The 21075-nt window shown below is 34.0% G+C and overlaps 1 protein-coding gene across 2 annotated transcripts in view; it reads right to left on the reverse strand.

Annotated features, from left to right (window-relative positions):
* Window positions 1-891: 891 nt before the first annotated feature.
* Window positions 892-21075, reverse strand: part of LOC132721351 (GATOR complex protein MIOS-like) — a 35141-nt gene continuing 14957 nt past the window's right edge. For both annotated transcript variants that reach the window (XM_060705639.1, XM_060705640.1), the window contains exons 9-25: window positions 20975-21069; window positions 19136-19177; window positions 18335-18390; window positions 17610-17728; window positions 16776-16894; window positions 15418-15543; window positions 14552-14627; window positions 13824-14022; window positions 13080-13273; window positions 12328-12497; window positions 10139-10207; window positions 8208-8280; window positions 7321-7462; window positions 5602-5643; window positions 2683-2848; window positions 2005-2113; window positions 892-1373 (exon numbers count right to left, since the gene is read on the reverse strand). In XM_060705639.1, coding sequence (XP_060561622.1) covers window positions 1162-1373; window positions 2005-2113; window positions 2683-2848; window positions 5602-5643; window positions 7321-7462; window positions 8208-8280; window positions 10139-10207; window positions 12328-12497; window positions 13080-13273; window positions 13824-14022; window positions 14552-14627; window positions 15418-15543; window positions 16776-16894; window positions 17610-17728; window positions 18335-18390; window positions 19136-19177; window positions 20975-21069 — 2009 coding nt within the window. In that variant the 3' untranslated portion in view covers window positions 892-1161. The remainder of the gene's footprint in view (window positions 1374-2004; window positions 2114-2682; window positions 2849-5601; window positions 5644-7320; window positions 7463-8207; window positions 8281-10138; window positions 10208-12327; window positions 12498-13079; window positions 13274-13823; window positions 14023-14551; window positions 14628-15417; window positions 15544-16775; window positions 16895-17609; window positions 17729-18334; window positions 18391-19135; window positions 19178-20974; window positions 21070-21075) is intronic.

Genomic DNA, 21075 nt, shown 5'->3' on the forward strand with positions numbered 1-21075 from the left:
TACAACCGGAAAACCAGTGCAATATACGCAAGGACTTGAGCTACAGATCAATCCTGTAAAGTTTCATTGAAATTGCATTAATTTAGTGGTATAAGAGAAGTAGTCCGGACAAACTTTAAAAATAAAAATTATTAAAGGGCCATAACTCTGACAAAAATCATTGAACCGAAAATACTGACAATATGCTCAACTAGACTTGGTACTGATCATTCCTGTAAAGTTTAAATGAAATTGCACCAGTAGTTGATGAGAAGTAGTCCGGACAAGTTTTTGTGTATGTGGCAACACACAGAAAAAAACACCTTTTTGTCAAAGGGCCATAACTCGGCCAAAAATCATTCAACCGGAAAACCCGTGCAATATGCGCAAGGACTTGAGCTATAGATCAATCCTGTAAAGTTTCATTGAAATTGCATTAGTGGTATAAGAGAAGTAGTCCGGACAAACTTTAAAAATAAAAATTATTAAAGGGCCATAACTCTGACAAAAATCATTGAACCGGAAAATGCTGACAATATGCACAACTAGACTTGGTACTGATCATTCCTGTAAAGTTTGGATGAAATTGCACCAGTAGTTTATGAGCAGTAGTCCGGACAAGTTTTGTGACGGACGGACGGACAGACGGACAGACAGACAGACAGACAGACGGACAGACAGACAGACGACGGAGAAGTGATCCCTATATGTCGCCACTACTCCGTAGAGTAGTAGTGTTACATTCAGATATTTCCATCTGAAACCTATAATTGAACTGCTAACAAAATAGCTGTATTTTAAAGCAACAGCTATTCCCAGACACGCCCTTGCTTAGTTTAATCATGCAACAATTTTGAAGCAGTAGATGCATATATGCAAGATGCTGTTTAGTAATTATTGTTACATAAGTGCTAAAAAATAAAAATGGTCCAAAAATAATATCAATAATTATCAAACCCAACATAGTGAAATTGCAAAAAGCCGCCTGGCTTGTACAATAAAACTTGGTTTAACGATGGCTGGTTAATTTGCAAACAAGCAGGCTTGACATGGCAGTATACTGTCACCATATGCAGGCTCACTGAGTTTAAGTGCTTAATAAAAACCCAATTGTCACAAAATTCAAGTGCAGAATACAATTGTTACATAATTCATGTTCAAAGTACAATTTATCAAACACTATCAAGTGTCTGCCTCAATGAGCTGTAAGTTTGGCGTTTCTGCCATTAACTGACTATTTGGGTCCAATGTCATACATTTACATTGACAACCAGTCACAGGACATTCTGTATGTTCTTGGAACCAGTCTGTGACATGTGACGAATGTCCACCATGACGGCAAGTCTGACACCATGTGAACCAACTATCGAATGAGGATAACTTTCCTTCAAATTCTGAAAAAAAAAGGATTTTGAAAATGTCTAAAAAATTATTTTACCAAAATTTCCACATTAGTCATTTATGAGGGGTATTCAAATATGAATGCATGTGGGTCAATTTTTAGAAGTGCTTAACAAACAATGCCAAAATAATTATCTCAATCCTTCAAAATACTCACCACCATGTGATATACAAAGATTTAGTCTTTAAATCCAATTTTTAAAAGCATTTTCATAATCTTTTCGAGGTATACTGTTCAGACAAGGAAAATAGCATGATTTATCCTTCATTTGATGGAAATTTAGTATGAATGAGGTTTTTACCTGAATTATCCTTCATTTGATGGAAATTTAGTATTGAAGCGGTTTTTACCAGAATTATCTTCATTTGATGGAAACTTAGTATGGATAATGTTTTTTACCTGATTTATCCTTCATTTGATGGAAAGTTAGGGGTTTTACAGGATTAATCCTTCATTTGATGGAAATTTAGTATGGATGAGTTTTTTACATTTGATGGAAACTTAGTATGGATCAGGTCTTCTACCTGATAAATTATTCATTTGATGGAAACTTAAAATAGATGTGGTTATTACAAGATTTTTCCTTCATTTGATGGAAACATATAATAGGATGAGGTTTTTACCTGATTTATCCTTCAATTGACCAAGACCTGAGCCAGATGGTGTTCCTAGGTTAGTGAGACAGAGAGCACAGCGAGGTAGGGGTTTTCTACAGCCTGGACAACATGTTATCTGCACATATAATACAAATACTTATAAGCACATATCAAAACTTCCATTAAAAAGATAAAAACATTTGCATTGTAAAATATGTATGAAATATAAAAATGTTGAAAGGTGACCTTGTAATTGGTTTACACAGAATTTGTTTTAATTTGATTGTGTAAGAAGCTATAAGTTTATAGACACAATTTCGAATCCGTCCCTGGAACCAACCAGTACTGAGCAATGAGTGTAAAGTTTCTTGCTTAAGGAAACAACGACCTGAAGGGGTTCAAACCCATGCAGCTAGCGATCATTAGATTACTACTCTGACACATTAACCACTCGGCCATGCCATGACTTTGTAATTAATATTATGGGAAAGTCAGGTCACAATTTATCTACATTTTGTAATCTATGATTTATTTTTTGATAAAGCCCTATGGTAACTTTCCAGAATTTTTGGTTGAGGACAGCCAAACCTGTGCAGACCAATCAAGCCGACAACAATATGCTCCCATGAAAGAAAGAAGAAAAACTTTCAATAACATTTACCACTCTGCCAAAAAAGCCCATTTAAGAATGAAAACATTTTTTACCTTTGGTCTGTTAGTTGGTGGCAGACTACTGTAAGCACTTGGCCTTGATCTAGCAGCTAGGGCCATATTGCACGCTATTGTCTTCCCACAAAAATTACAACTGACAAACGCCTGACTCTGAACACGTGTTTTATCCACAGAATGTCGTATGATATCAAATTTGGCCCTGAAATATAGAAAATAGCTCTTTCTCAATGTTTTCCCATATTAAGTACTGTCCAATAGTACTGTCAATTCACTTAATTTTGTTGATACAGAATTCTCTGGTATTGACAAAAGTGACACATTTTGAAGATTCCTATTATTGTCTGTTTTTGCAAGAAAAAGGAAATATGCAAATAATGTTAAACAAAACAAGAGGGCCATGATGGCCCTGAAATTGCTCACCTGTATATAGGCCCCTGGGGTAGGGCCAATTTTAACCCAAGGGCTTTTATTTGAACAATTTTGGTAGACACCCATTAGAAGATTTTTCATGATAAATATCTAAGCTCTAGGGCTTTGGGGATTTTAAAAGAAGATTTTTTAAGTTTTTACTATACACATATAGGGAAAAACAATAATCCCCTCTCCCGGGCCAAGCCAATTTTGACCCCAGGGATTTTATTTTAACAAACTTAGTACACACTCACTAGAAGATATTTAATGATTGATATCTAAACTATAGCTCTTTGGGTTTTTAAAAGATTTTTTCAGTTTTTACTATACACATCGGGAAAATCAATGACCCCCCCTGGGGCGGGGCCAATTTTTACCCTAGTGCTTTTATTTGAACGAACTTGGTAGACACCCACTTAGAAGATGTTTCATGCTTAATATCTAAGCTCTAGCTATTTGGGTTTTTTTAAAAGAAGATTTTTTAAGTTTTCACTATAAACATAAAGGGAAAACAATGACCCCCTGGGGCAGCGCCAATTTTGACCCTAGGGCTTTTATTTGAACAAACTTGTTAGACACCCATCAGAATATGTTTCATGCCAAAAATCTAAGCTATAGCTATTTGAATTTTTTAAAAGATGATTTTTTAAGTTTTTACTACATCCAAATAAAGACAAGAGCTGTCAGAAGGACAGCGCGCTCGACTTTTTTAGTGCTTGCCTATAAAACAAAACTTTGACAGTTAAGGGCACACAAGACTTTAACTAGGAATTTCTAAGTACAAATCAAGAAACATTTTCACAGAGTTATCTTCTCTTGCTTACAGATAGGTCTCATGATGGCACATAAGAACTCCAACTTCCAAAGTAATATCTCAAATGGTTAAGTCAACAAGTGGACAAGAATGAAAATTTTAACTGAGTTTCTAAGTCAAAAAGGGCCATAATTCAAATAAAATCCTTAACAGAATTACCTTCTCCTGCCCATGTTTTGGGACCATGATGGTAAACAAGTATTCCAACTTTCAATTTAATATCTCAACCAGTTCAGTCAAAAAGTTGACTGGTACAAAAAAGTTAACCAAGATTCTAAGTCGATAAAAGGCCTTAATTTTTAAAACAAATCCCTGACAGAGTTACCTTCTCTTGCGTACAGATGGGGGTAATGATGTGAAATAGCATTAAAAGTTTCAAAGCAATATCTCAAAGGGCTAAGGCAATAAGTGGATTTTACCCATATTCAATGTATTTTCTAAGTCAAAAAGGGGCATAATTCTGTCAAAAACCTTGACAGAGTTATGTCCTCTTGTCTGTTGATGAAGGTCGTGATGGTAAACAAGTATGGTCAGTTTCAAAGCAATACCTCCAATGGTTTTGAAATAAAGTGAGGTGGTACAAAAAACTTAACCAAGCTCAATACACTTTCTAAGTCAAAAAAGGGCCATAATTCTGTCAAAAACCTTGACAGAGTTATGTACTCCTGTCTGTAGATGGAGGTTATGATGGTGAACAAGTATGGTAAGTTTCAAAGCCATACTTGTAATACTTCTGAAATAAAGTGGGGTGGTACGAAAAACTTAACCAAGGTGTGACGCCAACGCCGACGCCGACGCTAACGCCGACGCCGACGCCGGGGCGAGTAGGATAGCTCCCCTTTTCATAGAAAAGTCGAGCTAAAAATCAATGACCCCTTGGGGCGGGGCTAATTTTGACCCCAGGGCATTTATTTGAACAAACTTGGTAGACTCTGACTAGATTATGTTTCATGCCACATATTTTAGCTCTAGCTCTTACGTTTCTTTTAAAGAAGATATTTTAAGTTTTTTCTTTTGGTTGCCATGGCAACCAGAGTTCTGCATGGAATTAAATTCTTTGAACAATTTTTACAAGTTCACTACCAAAGGAACATTCCTGTGAAGTTTAGATGAAATTGGCTTAGCAGTTTATGAGGAGATGTTGTTTAAAGAAAAAGTTTATGGACGGACAGACGACGGACGAAAAGCGATCACAAAAGATCACCATGTCACTTTGTGACAGGTGAGGTAAAAATCTAACAGCAGACGAAAATTTATGTGCAAAATTTCAAATCATTCACTCACTTCGTTTTTCCAGAATAATTATCTTAGCTGTGAAAAATGCCCAAAAATAAAAGGTGTTTAAAAGCTTTAAGCTCTAGTTCTGCTTAGATTTGCACAAAAATAACAATTTTATTCTGAGAACAAAAGTATAGGCCTTTATTATGTGAATTAATTTTCGCTTGTTCGAGTATCCCAGTTAATACTATGTAAGAAATACAAATTTTATAATTTTATAACAGACCTCAATGCAGTTCCTTTAAATGCTATAAAGTGTTTCTACAATCTGATTCAAACCTCTTCACATTGTCAGACCTCTTGACTTATTCTGATACCACTACAATACATGAAAGCAGAGGCTACAGAGCAGGAAAACGTGCAGACAAATTTCTCTATACAATAGTATCAATAACTAATTATTTACAAATATTTCTGTAAAATTTGACAGATAGAAATTCATGAAATACCTTTGGTGCCACAGCTGCCATCTATCCAGTAAACCTCTATAACTGTAATAACAAATATAACTATAAATAAGTTTTTTTCTTCATTTCAAAATGATTTTATTCTCAATGCATTGTGTTTTGAATAGAAAAATAATGATTTAATAAGTCCTAAAATAAAAATAAGAGGGCCATAATGGCCCTGAAATCGCTCACCTGTATATAGGCCCCTGGGCCAAGGCCAATTTTAAACCAGGGGCTTTTATTTGAACAAACTTGGTAGACATTCACTAGAAGATATTTCATGCTTAGTATCTAAACTCTAGCTTTCTTGGGTCTTTTATAAGAAGATTTTTAAGTTTTTACAATATACATATAGGGAAAATCTATAACCAAAGGGCCCTTATTTGAACAAACTTGGTAGACACACATTAGAAGCTGTTTCATGCTAAATATCTTAGCTCTAGCTCTTTGGGGTTTTTAAAAAAAATAAAAAAAATAAAGTTTTTACTATATACATAAAGGGAAAAACAATGGCCCCCTGGGATGGGGCCAATTTTTACCCCAGGACTTTTATTTGAACAAACTTGGTAGACACCCACTAGAAGATGTTTCATGCTTTATATCTAAGCTCTAGCTATTTTGGTTTTTTAAAAGAAGATTTTTTAAGTTTTTACTATATACAAAAAAGGAAAATCAATGACCCCTGGAGCAGGGCCAATTCTTACCCCAGTGCTTTTATTTGAACAAACTTGGTAGATAATGACTAGATGATGTTTCATGCCAAATATTTAAGCTCTAGCTCTTTCTGTTTTCTAAAAGAAGATATTTTAAGTTTTTGCTTTCGGTTGCCATGGCAACCAGAGTTCTGCTTGGAATCAAATTCTTCGAACAATTTTCAAAGTTGACAACAAAAGGAACATTCCTGTGAAGTTTGAATGAAATTTGTTTAGCCGTTTATGAGGAGATGCCCTTTAAGTAAAAGTTTACGGACGGACAACAGAGCGGCCGCACAAAAAGCGATCTCAAAAGCTCACTATGTCACTTTGTGACAGGTAAGCTAAAAACTTTCAGAACAGTAAGGGTAGAGGGAGGCTGCTTTTTCAGTCAAAGGATTGTAGGAAAAACAACTAAATTCCTCTATCTGCCAAAAATAAAAACAAGAGGGCTATGATGGCCCCAATATAGCTTACCTGAATATAAATATAGATTTGTGACAGGTGAGCTAAAAACAATACTTAACAACCTCCCAAAAAGATGATCAACTTAGGCTATCATTAGACCTGTACGCACACATCATATCAAGACAGGAATTCAACAAAACAACAATTTTTTGTTTCTTTTAAATAGCTGGAACTTATCATATATACAAAATGGGAGCAGTGGCCTAGTGGTTTAGGTGTTTGCCTCACAACCCAGGCATCATGGGTTGGAGTCTTTCTTAGGTCACAATCATGCTTCATCATATGGCCCCAGTACAGCTTAGTTCCAAGAAGCAGACTCAAAATAGTTTAATATAAGTTGCAAAAATAAGTTTTACAATCAACCTAATTACGTTTAAACTAAACAAACTGGTTTCAATAATTGTACAAAGATAGCAATTTTCCTGTTGTTGTGAATCATCTTATCTAAACATACTTTATTTTAAGACATAAATATTTCTGAATTTTGCTGACCCAAGACCTGATTCTAAAAGGATTATAAACACCTCTGTACAATATTCAAAATAAGCAAGCAGTTTACCTTTCCATCCACACCTGTACACGTTCATCTTTGCCAAGTTCACTTGGAGAGCTGTATATTACTGCTAATATCGCTGTTTGTACATCACAAGTGTTATCTACATACTTGCCCAGTAAATCTAAACCTTCTTGATTAGTTAAACCTGAAATAGCAATTACCATGTAAATCTAAACCTTCTTGATTAGTTAAACCTGAAATAGCAATTACCATGTAAATCTAAACCTTCTTGATTAGTTAAACCTGAAATAGCAATTACCATGTAAATCTAAACCTTCTTGATTTGTTAAACCAAAAATAGCAATTACCATGTAAATCTAAACCTTCTTAATTAGTTAAACCTGAAATAAGATGTACCCAGAAAATCTAAACTTTCCTGATTAGTTAAACCTGAAATAGGATGTAACCAGTAAATCTAAACCAAGTCAACCAGGTTTAGCTAAACTTGGATTAATTAAACCTGAAATAACATGAACCCAATATTTATCTTAACTTCTTAAACTATCAAGTTTTAAACTTTATGATCAGCAAAATCAGCTTTAAATTGTATCATCAACAAGTGTGTTTTTTGTTTCATAGTTTGGAGTCATTACTATTGAGAACTTTCAGGTAATTGTTACCCCCACTCACTGTCTGTCTAGAGCATGCTTGTTGATTGGCTCATTTTTTGTGGGGTTTACTTATTTTAACGACAGGGAAAGAGATAAAGATAGAAGACATATTCAAATGTTCATACATTGGCTACTTTTTTCTTGGGTTTAACATAGTGACAACAGGGAATGTGTTTTTTATTGTTGCCTATGATACAAAAGAGAAAGAACATCGAAACACAAGGCTATCTGATTTAGACGAGGGGGCATAGCTCTTTCTATTACATAATCCATACTTACCAGTAAGTAATATACCATCTAGAATGCCATTGTCTTTAAGATGTTTGGAAATTGTATTGAGGTATGTGGCCAACTGAAAGAAATTATAGACATAAACAGGTAAGTACAGACATACACAGGCAAATATAGGTAAATAAACATAAACATGTGTATAGGAAAATTTAATAATTGGTTTACTAGAAAACCCGAGGAAACAATGATGATCCCCTTTGGAATCTGGTGAAAGCTGGGCTCACTTCCCTCTGTCTCTTGAACTGTCCTTAGAGTACAAGGGCCCTAAGTAATAAAACTTCAAATATCTACTTCAAAAATCTGACAGGTAGAATTATGTTTAAAAACTGTACATCATGAAATAATTTAAAACTTCAACACTGTACTCTATCCTAATGATACTACACTTGTATGCTGGCCTTAAGTTAACAAAGAAGAGTTTCATTAGACTGGACAAATATGCAGACTGGCCTGGCTCTATACTGGAAGACATAGTCAAGGCATGGTCACTGCTTGCAGTTCAAGAGTTAACCCTTTACATGATAAATTTGTTTATGGATTTGTCTGGTTTTTGAAAACAGTCTATTCAAAGTTTAAGGGATTTTAAAATAAACAAGGGTGCCATAGTCACAAAATACGCCCGTTTACAAAAGCTTTAGATGGAGATGGGGGCATTATGGATAAGTGTTATCTAGCAAGCAAGTTTTTATTCTTGGCACTGTGTTGTTAAATGAACCTTAAAACAAATCAGTAGGGAAGATATGCACAGGATGTGTGACCTTGACCTTGGTCGCAGGGACCTGAATTTTATGCACGGCACTCAGCCTCACAATGATGAACATTTGTGCCAAACTATATTGAAATCCCTCTATGCATGTAGAAGTTTTGCTCCGGACAACATCTGGATATTTAATCATCTCCAGTGACCTTGACCTTGCAAATATTAACCTAAATTAAATGTGTCACACCTGTAGTCATGATAGTTACCATTTGTGCTACAATCCATCAATAAATGATGACTAAATGGTCCCTATACACATCTTCAAATTTTTATCTGAACTTTGACCTCTATGTGTAACCTTGACTTTTGCGTGAGACACTCAGCCTCACAATGGTGAACATTTGTGCCAAGTTATATTGAAATCCCCCTATGAATGTAGAAGTTTTGCTCCGGACAAGCGTTTTTCAATGAGCTCTAAGTGTGACCTTGACCTTTGACCTGGAGACCTGGATCATGCATGGAGCAATACATATCATGGTGGTGAACATTTCCATAAAGTATTATAAAAATTCTTCCATACATGTAGGAGATATGCTCCAGACAAAATCTGGATATTTCACCATCTTTAGTGACCTTGACCTTGCAATTGTGTTACAATCCCTCAATAAATGATGATTAAATTGTCCCTATACACATCTTCATATTTTTATCTAAACTTTGACCTCTATGTGTGACCTTGACCTTGGCTGCAGGGACCTGAATTTTGTGCGCGACACTCCGCCTCACAATGGTGAACATTTGTGCCAAGTTATATTGAAATCCCTCTATGCATGTGGAAGTTTTGCTCCGGACAAGCGTTTTTCAATGAGCTCTAAGTGTGACCTTGACCTTTGACCTAGAGACCTGGTTCATGTGCGCGACACTGCTCCTCATAGTGGTGAACATTTCTATGAAGTTTCATTAAAATCCCTCCATACATGTAGGAGATATGCTCCGGACAAAATTGGACGCCGCCCGCCCGCCAGGGGCGTTCCCATAATACGTCCCGTTTTTCAAACGGGCGTATAAAAATTGAGCTACCAACAGTATAGAGCCTGGTCAGACTGCACGGAAGTGCAGGCTGGCCTGACTCTATACTGGTGACAAAAATTTATCAATTGCTGTTCCAGAAAGTAAAAGATTAACAAAGATTTTGATCATATGGATAATGAATACTTACCTGTATATCATTCAGGTATATGCAAGCAAATGCTACCATATCTTTCACAGCCATACAAGGTTCTTTTTTCTACAATATATAAAATGATACTGAATTTTTGGACGGTGACATTTTGTACTTAGCATATAAATATAACCATAATGAGATTAGGGCTGGGGCGAGTATCCGAGTACTCGGATAATCACGAATCAAAGTAAAAAATCGATTTTGAATATTCGTAATCACAGAGATCGTTGAATTGCGATCTAATTTCTTTATATACATTCACTGTTTCTCACACTCTTAAAATCGAGAAAAATACGATTTGTGTATAAATTATATGAAGTTTACACTAATATAATTTGCCGGTTAGAGACCATGTACCATGATGCTCAGCTTAGGGAAGTAATTGGTTTCAAAAGACAAAACAAAAATACTTATCCAAAGAATAAAAACATAAACAGTCATAGTTTATATTTTATATGTTTAATGTTTAGTATTGTTTTTTTTTGTTTTTTTTTTAAATAAACATGTTTTTTATAACTAATGTACATGTTTTTATGGGTGTCTTGATAACAATAGATCTGTGGTTCGATTTGTGAATCGTAAGTGCTGAATCGTGGTTCGGATCGGATCGTCACTTATCCGACGATCCACACCCCTAAATGAGATTAAGTTAAATAGAACCATATTAGGATAAAGTAATATACAATACTAAACAGAAGTATAATGAGATAAAGTTTAATAGAACCTTATTGAGATCAAATTAAATAGAACCATGTGGAGATGAAGTAATATAGAACCATGTTGAGATCAAATAAATTCGAACCATGTGGAGATGAAGTAAAATAGAACCATGTGGAGATGAAGTAAAATAGAACCATGTGGAGATGACGTAAAATAGAACCATGTTGCGATGAAGTAAAATAGAACCATGTTGAGATGAAGTAAAATAGAACCATGTTGAGATGAAGTAAAATAGAACCATGTTGAGATAAAGTAAAATAGAACCATGTTGAGATGAAGTAAAATAGATCAATGTGCAGATAAAGTTAAATAGAACCATGTTGAGACAAAGTATGATAGAACCATGTTGAGAAAAACATAAAAAGATTCATATTGATGTAGAGTTAAATAGAATCATACTGAGATAAAGTTAAAATAGGACCATGTTGAGGTAAAGTTAGTTGAGATAAAGTTAAATAGAACCATGTGGAGATAAAAATAAATAGAAGCATGTTGAGATAAAGTATGATAGAACCATGTTGAGATAAAGTTAAATAGAAGCATGTGGAGATGAAGTAAAATGGAAAATTGTTGAGATGAAGTAAAATAGAACTATACTGAGATAAAGCTATATAGAATCATACTGAAATAAAGTTAAATAGAGCCATTTTGAGGTAAAGTTAGTTTGTTTTTGGTATTACGTCACATCAACACAGTATAGGTCATATCGCAATGTTCCAGCTTTACTGGTGGAGGAAAACCTCAGGTGCCCTTCCGTGCATTATTTCAGGCACGAACAGGCACCTGAGTAGATCCATCAACGTTCCACAAGCTAGCTGGATAGCTTCCTCACATGAAAGAATCCAAAGTCCCTGTCCGGATTCGAACCCACAGCGGTGAAGTCAACGACCTTAACCACTCGGCCAGGGACGCCCCCGGTACAGTTAGTTGAGATAAAGTTAAATAGAACCATGTGAAGATAAAGTTAAAATAGAACCATGTTGAGATAAAGTTAAATAGAACCATATTGTGATAAAGTGATATAGAATCATACTGAGATAAAGTTAAAATAGAACCATGTTCAGATTAAGTTAGACAGAACAATACTGAGATAAAGTTAGAAAGAATCGTAGTGAATTTTTTACAAATAGAACCATCCTTACATTTCTATAAATAGAACCATCCTTACATTTCTATAAATAGAACCATCCTTACATTACTATAAATAGAACCATCCTTACATTTCTATAAATAGAACCTTCCTTACATTTCTATAAATAGAACCATCCTTACATTTCTATAAATAGAACCATCATTACATTTTTATAAATAGAACCATCTTTACATTTCTATAAATAGAACCATCCTTACATTTCTATAAATAGAAACATCCTTACATTTCTATAAATAGAACCATCCTTACATTTCTATAAATAGAACCATCATTACATTTTTATAAATAGAATACTGAAGGTATAAATTACCAGAACATCATCATAACTGTCTTTGTCACTTGCTAGGAATGCAAACATGGCCCGTAGATAAGGGTGCTCCAGGGTCTGTTGTAAATCTATACATGTTTTACGCCATAATGCGTTCTTCTCTTCTGTAAACCCTGACAGCGCCATGGCAACCATGCTTAAAACTGGTTTCTCTGTTAATGTAAAAAAGGTAATTTTACACAACAGTATTATATGGCAATAAATATAAAAGAATCCACTGTTTGCATTTAGTCATGAAAAGTCATGATTTAACATGGTTTAAATTATCTAAAGATCAGCATAAGACCTTCTTGAATCTAAAAATAGACAAAGTTGAGAATTTATTTCAATGGCATCCTTGTAAAATTTAGAGTAGAACTGCACACTTTATCGATCAATGTCAGCAGAACAGTTTCAGTTAGTCCATATTTGGAAAATTTTCCCTAAAATTGACAAATGGTCTTGTCCAGATTGAAAAATGGGCAAGTCCATTTAAGATATTTAGTGTGGTCAGGTTTAAATCATGATAACATAAGTGATAACATAATTACTGATTCTCCATGTTACATCGTATAGAGGAGAACCATTGTCTGACTGTAACGGATTACATTAACCAGATTTGATGGCTTGAATGTATTCAAGCATACATGTGTAATTCATACACTGGTAAACATGTATATAAAGAGTAAAAACCTCACTTCAATGCACAATTTAGTTGTTAGTTTATTGTAAGTTAGAGTAAGACATTACAATACCTCTTGTTGCTTCTTCACCACTGAGTATACTAATAGCTGTTCCGATCTTTAGGTTGAACAAAGCAATGGCCGCGGCTCTCTCGTATTCGTGGTTTTCACTGACCAAACTGTTTAGAAGTAGTGATAGTTTGTCACTGCTGTCTTTCTGGTCTTTACTATACCACCACCAGCCGCAAAACTGTAGCGCTCGAGACCTGAAACAATTTAAAACATTATTTGTAAATGTTCCAAAACAATATATTTTGTGTAAATATTGTTTATTAATGTTTATCATTTATTTTATTTTTGGTCGATTTTTACATTGCACCAACACCAGTATAAGTTGTATGACAATTTTCCAGGTTTACTAGCGGACTAAGACCTCTGGTGCCCTTCCATGCATTATTTTAGGCACAAACAGGCACCTTAGTAGAACCATCTACATCCCGTAAGCTACCTGGATAGCTTCATCAGATGAAAGAATCCAAAGTCTGTGTCTGGATTCGAAACCACAGCAGTGTAACGCAAGAGGTTTGAAGTCAACGGATGCCCCAAACATTTATTTATGCTAAGGAAAAAGAAAGCTTGAAGCTTATTTAAAACCACTCTTAAGTCTCTTAATTTAACTAAACAGTACTGCTGTCAAAATGAGAGAGACCGGTTGTGACCTCAGCAGGGATCAAACCACAATCCCTGGGTTTAGAGGCAGACACCTTAACAACTAGGCCAGCAAGAGGGGATGGTAAAATATTGTTTAAGTCTTACCTAGCCTCACTTTTATACTGGTACACAAGTTTACTGTCAAGTGAATTACTCTTCATTCCATCAGGGTACTGCCATCCATTTAGCGTGGATTCACTGCGTCTATTCTCCTGTTCTTGGTTGATCAAATCCCGTACACCTATAAACCGAGATGCCTTCGGTTTCTTCGGAACTTCGTCACCTTGTAAAATCTTTGTTGATACTGAACATGAGTTAAGGTTGCTGCAAAAATTATCGTTAGTCTCATTCGATCTAAAAATTTTGTTGTTTTTTTTTCAGTTGGGTTAAATGTCACACTGGCACTTTTATAGTTTTTTAATGGCAACTTTACAGGTTTCCTAACAGTAAAAGACTCATCTACCCATCTAAGAATTATGTACAAACTGTTTCGGAGTAGGAACATAACCTATACCATATGCAAACTGGATAAGAATCTAAACCATTTGCCCCTCACCACTGTAGATTTGAATCTCACCAGGGACTTTGAATTCTTTAATGTGAGGAAGTTATCCAGATAGCTTTTGGAATGTCAGCAGTGAGGGGCAAGTGGTTTCAAGTAAACGACCTTAACCACTCTGTCACAGATGTCCCTCAGACATTAAATAAATGTATTATAAAATACCACAAACTTCACAAGTGTAACTTGTTTTTGATATAATTGTAACACAGGAGAGGGTAAAGTATTAAATGATAATAACAGATTAGCACATTAACAAAAGAACAAAGGATACAGTCAAGCCAGTGCCACAATGCATGAAGATTTGGTTCATCTGCCACCACTACAGCATTGTTCCATAGTTCTGTACTCTAAAATTACAAATATCTAATATATTTTATACTGTACAAATATTGCATTGTTTCATAATTATGTACCTAAAAATTGCAAATATGTAATATTGTTATACCATAATACTTCACTGAACAAATATTATATTGTTCTAGGGTTCTGTACTCTAAAATTCCAAACATGTAAATATTGTTATACTAAAGTACTGTACTGTACAAATATTACATTGTCCAAAGGTTCTGTACTCTAAAATTAAAAATATCTAATATTGTTATACCATAATATAGTACTGTACAAAGATTGCATTGTTCCAGAGTTTTGGTCTCAATGTTATAAAACTTTCCTCTGATATCTGTCTTGGGATTTTCATTGAAAAATTGAGACACCTTTAATGTAAATATCATAATGAAATGTACTAAGAATATTAACTGAGTCTTTCAAAACGGTTCTGACTTGCATTTTAGCATTATCCTTTAAGTAGGTAAAATATATAATTTTTAATACCGGACATAAACAAAAAAACCCTTACAAGTAAAACTAAAGCAGATATATCAACCACTAAAAGATATCTTACTCAAACAGCCATATTTTGCAGTTACTCAATATTACTTGGATTTAAAACTAACAAGTTATTTATCATTGAACAGTACAATACAGGATACATCTTGACTGATACACAGCTTCAGAAATCATATTGGCCTCACATTGTGGCTCCTCCAATATGATATTTCTTTCTGTGTACAAATATAGTCACATATTGTACAATTCAATGTCTAATTATTCGAGTAAAAAATGGTTATAAAATCTTACATGTAGACCATATCCCTTTAAGGCTCTCAGTTTGATTCTTTCAGCCATATCTAATTCTGAACAACTATCCTGAATACCAATCTTCCTACTGAATACCCAGGATAACTTCATACTTGGTGATAAACTCTGTAATAAAAATATCATACACTGATAAACATTAAAATTATAATAATATCATACATGGTGATAAAACTCTGTAGCAAAAATATCATACACAGTTTGAAAATCAGTAATGATATCATACATGGTGAAACTGTAAAAACAATAATATCATACATGGTGATAAACTCTGTAATTATAATAATTCATATATGGTGATAAATCATAATGATATCATATATGGTGATAAACTCTGTAATCATAATATCATACAAGGTGATAAACTCTTTAATAATAATATCATAAATGGTGATAAATTCTGTAATAATATCATACATGGTGATAAAATCTGTAATTATAATAATATCATATATGGTGATAAACTCTGTAATCATAATATCATAAATGGTGATAAACTCTGTAATAATATCATACATGGTGATAAACTCTGTAATAATATCATACATGGTGATAAACTCTGTAATAATAATATCATACATGGTGATAAACTCTGTAATAATATCATACATGGTGATAAACTCTGTAATGATTATATCATACATGGTGATAAACTCTGTAATTATAATATCATACACAGTGATAAACTCTGTAATCATAATGATATCATACATGGTGATAAACTCTGTAATAATAATGATATCATACATGGTGATAAACTCTTTAATAGTAATATCATACATGGTGATAAACTCTGTAATAGTAATATCATACATGGTGATAAACTCTGTAATAGTAATATCATACATGGTGATAAACTCTGTAATAATAATATAATGCATGGTGATAAACTCTGTAATAATAATATAATGCATGGCGATAAACTCTGAAAAAAAATACTTTATGAAGATAAATTCTGTCATGAAGAATATATTAACTGGGGTAAATTCTGTAATGATAATAATATCATACACAGTGATAAACTTAGAAATTTTAATAATCTAATACACAGTGATAAACTCTGTAATGACAATAATATCATACATGGTGATAAACTCTGTATTTATAATAATATACATGGTGATTCTTTTGTTATAAGAATTCCAAGCGTTTAATTAAATACATTATTAAAACATTCCCTTTCTGAAGAAATATAAATATTTATTTCTGAGGCATAATGAGCCATTAATAAACATCTGATAAACTCAACTTAATTTTCCTAATATCTAATCACTGCTCCTTACCCAAACCCATTCAGCACCTAGAGGCATACACATGAAGAATATCTGTAACAAACTTACAATAGGTAGTTTTTCATAGATCTGATTGTCCTTGAGGTTACCAGTGGGTGTTACAGTGATAATTCTATTCTCACAAGTCGGATGCCAGGCAAAATGCACCACCTGGTGTTGTCTAAATGCTGAAATATCAAAATCAGTAATAAGAATAAAAGAAAATTGTTAACATGATCAAGTCATATTGTATCAACCCTTAACCTATGATGAAAACTAAGTTATTCAGCCATAAAAACAATCCGGTTAGCTCAATAAAAAGAGCGTTGGACTGTGAATGGGGGCGACTCCGTTCAATTCCAAAATGGTGCGGGTGACTTTCGTTATGATTGATCATGAAATCCTATCTATGGTCATTCTCACTGTACCTCTGCTAAGAAATGAATAAAAGTTATCAGTTCTTTGCAAAAATGAAGGCTCTAGTACTTGATAAACTGCTTGAACCCCTGTCCAGGAGCGATGCTGAAGCTAAACTTTGATTTGGTGAATTCAGAGTGGCTTACTGCCATGATACATAGAGAAAACTACCTACCCCACCACTATTTAGCCAACAGTGTAGAGTTTGGTCAGATTGCATGGAAGAGCAGACTGGTCTGGCTCTATACAGGTGGAAATGGCAAATCATTTTGGTTTTAAATTTAAGTGTTAATTAACACTAACATCTGATTATACACAAAACATAGATAAGTGGTGTAAAGTCATTGTGGTTTGTGATTATAATCATAACTTTCATAAGTTTTATGGCGGGCAGATAAATATGAACAATATGTAATGAACCTCTTATGGTTTACATATATTAATTCTTTGGAATGAGCAGTCAGATTATAATCTAAATATACATACGTTGAATATTTCTCTCAAATGTCACCGGTTCTAGCTCGTCTGGTCCTACCACGGAATGTCTGATGTCATACAGCTTCACTACGGAACTATCACGACACAGTGCCGCCAAAACCCCTGGTCTTATCAAACAATATAATGAACATTTACAATTACAGAATATGACGTAAGCAAATATTTTATTGATCTAAACGTGCTATCATGTTTGCTTGTTTTGTTGGGTTTATTAGCGATACTGAAATTGTAAAATGTCCTACAGCCTACGGTGAGCCTCTGTGTGTAATATCATGTTCTGGATGTAACATGTCCAGCAATATAAACACTGAACTTCCATAGGTTAACTGGATAGCTTTGCCATGTCAAAAAATTCCACAAGCAACATTTTAACCAACATTTGTAACAAAGTGAGTGCAAGAATATGGGAGTTAGCTCCCTTATATAATGATAATCATTGTTCCTAAACTTATATAATTGTAGCAATTTTCTTTTCATTCTTTCTTACATATAAAATTTTATTATAAATCAAATAAAATTATCAAAGTGCAAAAAAGTAAAAGTTATTCTAAAACTATAACCATGTCAAAATAGTACATTCAATAATACCTAATGAACTGTTACACAAACATTTACTAAACCATGTAAAACAATAATTTGCTTAATTAAATCTACAAACATACCAAGGGAGGTAATTTATAAATACACTAAAGGGAGATCATTCATAAGCTTACCTTGTTGGACACCAGTCAATTTTCAAAATGGCTCTATCTGTTGGTAAAGTTAATATCTGTGTAGAGTCAAGGACTAGTAAAATTCAAAAGAAGGCAGGGTTTCAAAATTGTCCCCACACATTTTTTTTTATTTATTGTATCATTATAAATTATACATCTCATTACATAATGTAAAGGCCACTCGTATCGGATTTTTGATTAATGAACCCTTAAGATCTGAGTGAAATCAATTTCAATACAGGGTTTTCATTATTAACAGATTGGCTATTCATATCATCGGCTGAAATGCTGTTAAAATTGGTTGTATTTTCAGCTTGTAGTTTAAATATCCCCAAATGAACTTTGGACAAATCTGTTGTTTTTGTTGGCACATCTGTTGACTCTGCTAAAAATGAAAACAATTTCTATAGTTTTGCACTATTTTCCAAACGCATGATAAAATGACTATTTTATTTTATGACCTCAGGTGCCCCTAAAAAGGCCTTTATGCATTATTTTAGGCACTAGCAGGGCACCTGAGTAAAGCCACCAGCTATCCATCAGCTAGCAATATAGCTTCATCACATGAAAAAATCCAAAGTCACTAAAGGTATTTGAACCCACAATGGAAAGGGGCAAGTGATTTGAATTTGACAACCTTTATTACTCTGACTAAGAGAGGTCCTAAAAGATCTATACACATCTACAAAGTTCAGTAAAGAAGTTGTACTGTTACACCATCCTTTCTTTTTTGTTTCAGAGTGTAAAATATTTATTTGGAAGTGTTTGCTATACATTTTATGACAGTTTATTCAAGGATACAGGTTTATCAAAGTTTCTAACATCCCATATTGCCACATGATTCTGTAAAATAAAAACAACATTAATGTCCATTTTCAGGGATGAGGAAGAAAACTAAAATCACTGTTCAAAGTCCACTTCAAGCAGTCCATTAAAATTTGTATAGATTACAAGACTTAAGAATACATGCATAATAATATTTGTCCAGATAGCTTTCAAACAGAATACAATACAAAAGCAGAATTCACACTGGGATCAATTTGTCTTATGAAAAAATTCACAAATTTGATCAGGAAGTTAGTTATTACTTTACTAGTTGAACATAATTTTAACTCGACATTTAAAATTCAATCTTAACCAGACACATTTTAAGTGTCACTAGAGCTTATCCAAAATGATTTACATAAAATTCCACGTTTTAAGTATTATTAGAAAGAAATCAATACCACAGCATTATTGCACCACGCTAGACCATGAAGTGGTTCCAAATATACCATATTATACAATTTACACAATCAAGGAAAAAAATCAATAACACAGCATATGCTGCCATGCTAGACCATGTAGAGTTCTTTTTACATAACAACAGAAACAAGACGGCCCAGAGGGCCTTGGATCGCTCACCTGACAAATATGTCTAACAGTCAAAGTGGAGCCCCTTTTCACCCCAGAAGCACTATTTGAAAACAAGGGACAGCTTAATCTGAACAATTTTTGTACAATGTCGCAAAAAAACATTTGTGTAAAATTATTTCAAAATTGAGCCAGTGGCTGAGATATTGTTTAGATCTTGTTGTTTTCTAATTATAGCTCTGGCAGCCATTTTATTAAACAGTTCAAATGTCACTAGTGAGAGGTGAGCTAATAAAAAGATGATTGAAAAAGAGAAGAAAAACAAACATTTGACCTGGCTCGGGATTGAACTGTCTACCTCGATCCCCTGGGGTGCAGCCAATTTTGACCCTAAGGGTTTTATTTCAACAAACATGGTAGACATACACTAGAACATATTTCATGCCAAATATCTAAGCTCTACCTCTTTTTGGATTTTCACAAGAAGATTTTTTATAGTTTTTACTAAATACATAAAAGGAAAATCAATGACCCCTAGGGCCTGGCAATTTTGACACTAGGGATTTTATTTGAACAAAGTTGGCAGACATCTACAAGATGTTTTATGCCAAATATCTAAGCCCTAGCTCTTTTGGATTTTCACAAGAAGAATTTCTAAGTTTTTACTATATACATGTATATATAAGGAAAATCAATGACCCTATGGCATTTATTTGAACAAACTTATTAGATATCCATTAGAAAATGTTTCGTGACAAAGTCTAATCTATGGTGCTTTTGGATTGTCACAAGAAGATTTTATAAGTTTTTATTAGATACATATAAGGAAAATAAATGACACCCTGGGGTGGGGTCAATTTTGACCATTGGGATTTTATTTGAACAAACTTGGTAGACATCCACTAGAAGATGTTTCATGACAAATATCTTAGCGCTAACTCAGTATTTTACAAGAAGATTTTTTTAAGAATTTTTGTGAAATAATCTTTTGGTTGCGATGGCAAACAGAGTTTTCTTATGGAATCTAATTCTTTAAACAACTTTGGTAGAGCTTCATGCAAGCAACATCCCTGCCAAGTTTGAACAAATTTGGCCGAGTGGTGAAGAAGGAGAAGTTGTTTAAAGACATTGTTAACGAACGGATCATGGAGCACAGACAACGGGCCATCACAAAAACTCACCTTGAGGACATTGTCCTCAGGTTAGCTAAAAATCATTAACACAGCATATGCTGCCATGCTAGACCATGTAGAGTACTTTTTACATAAAAACAGAAAAAATCAATACCTCAGCATATCCTGCTACACGTGACTCGTGTAGTGGATCTGAACATACACCGTGCACATATTTGGTGTGAGAAACCAAATGGGGCTTTGTTACATCTGAAA

Source organism: Ruditapes philippinarum, unplaced genomic scaffold (genome assembly GCF_026571515.1).
Source record: "Ruditapes philippinarum isolate M1 unplaced genomic scaffold, ASM2657151v2 ctg1229_1_1_1_1, whole genome shotgun sequence".
In the NCBI taxonomy this organism is placed as follows: Eukaryota; Metazoa; Mollusca; class Bivalvia; order Venerida; family Veneridae; genus Ruditapes; species Ruditapes philippinarum.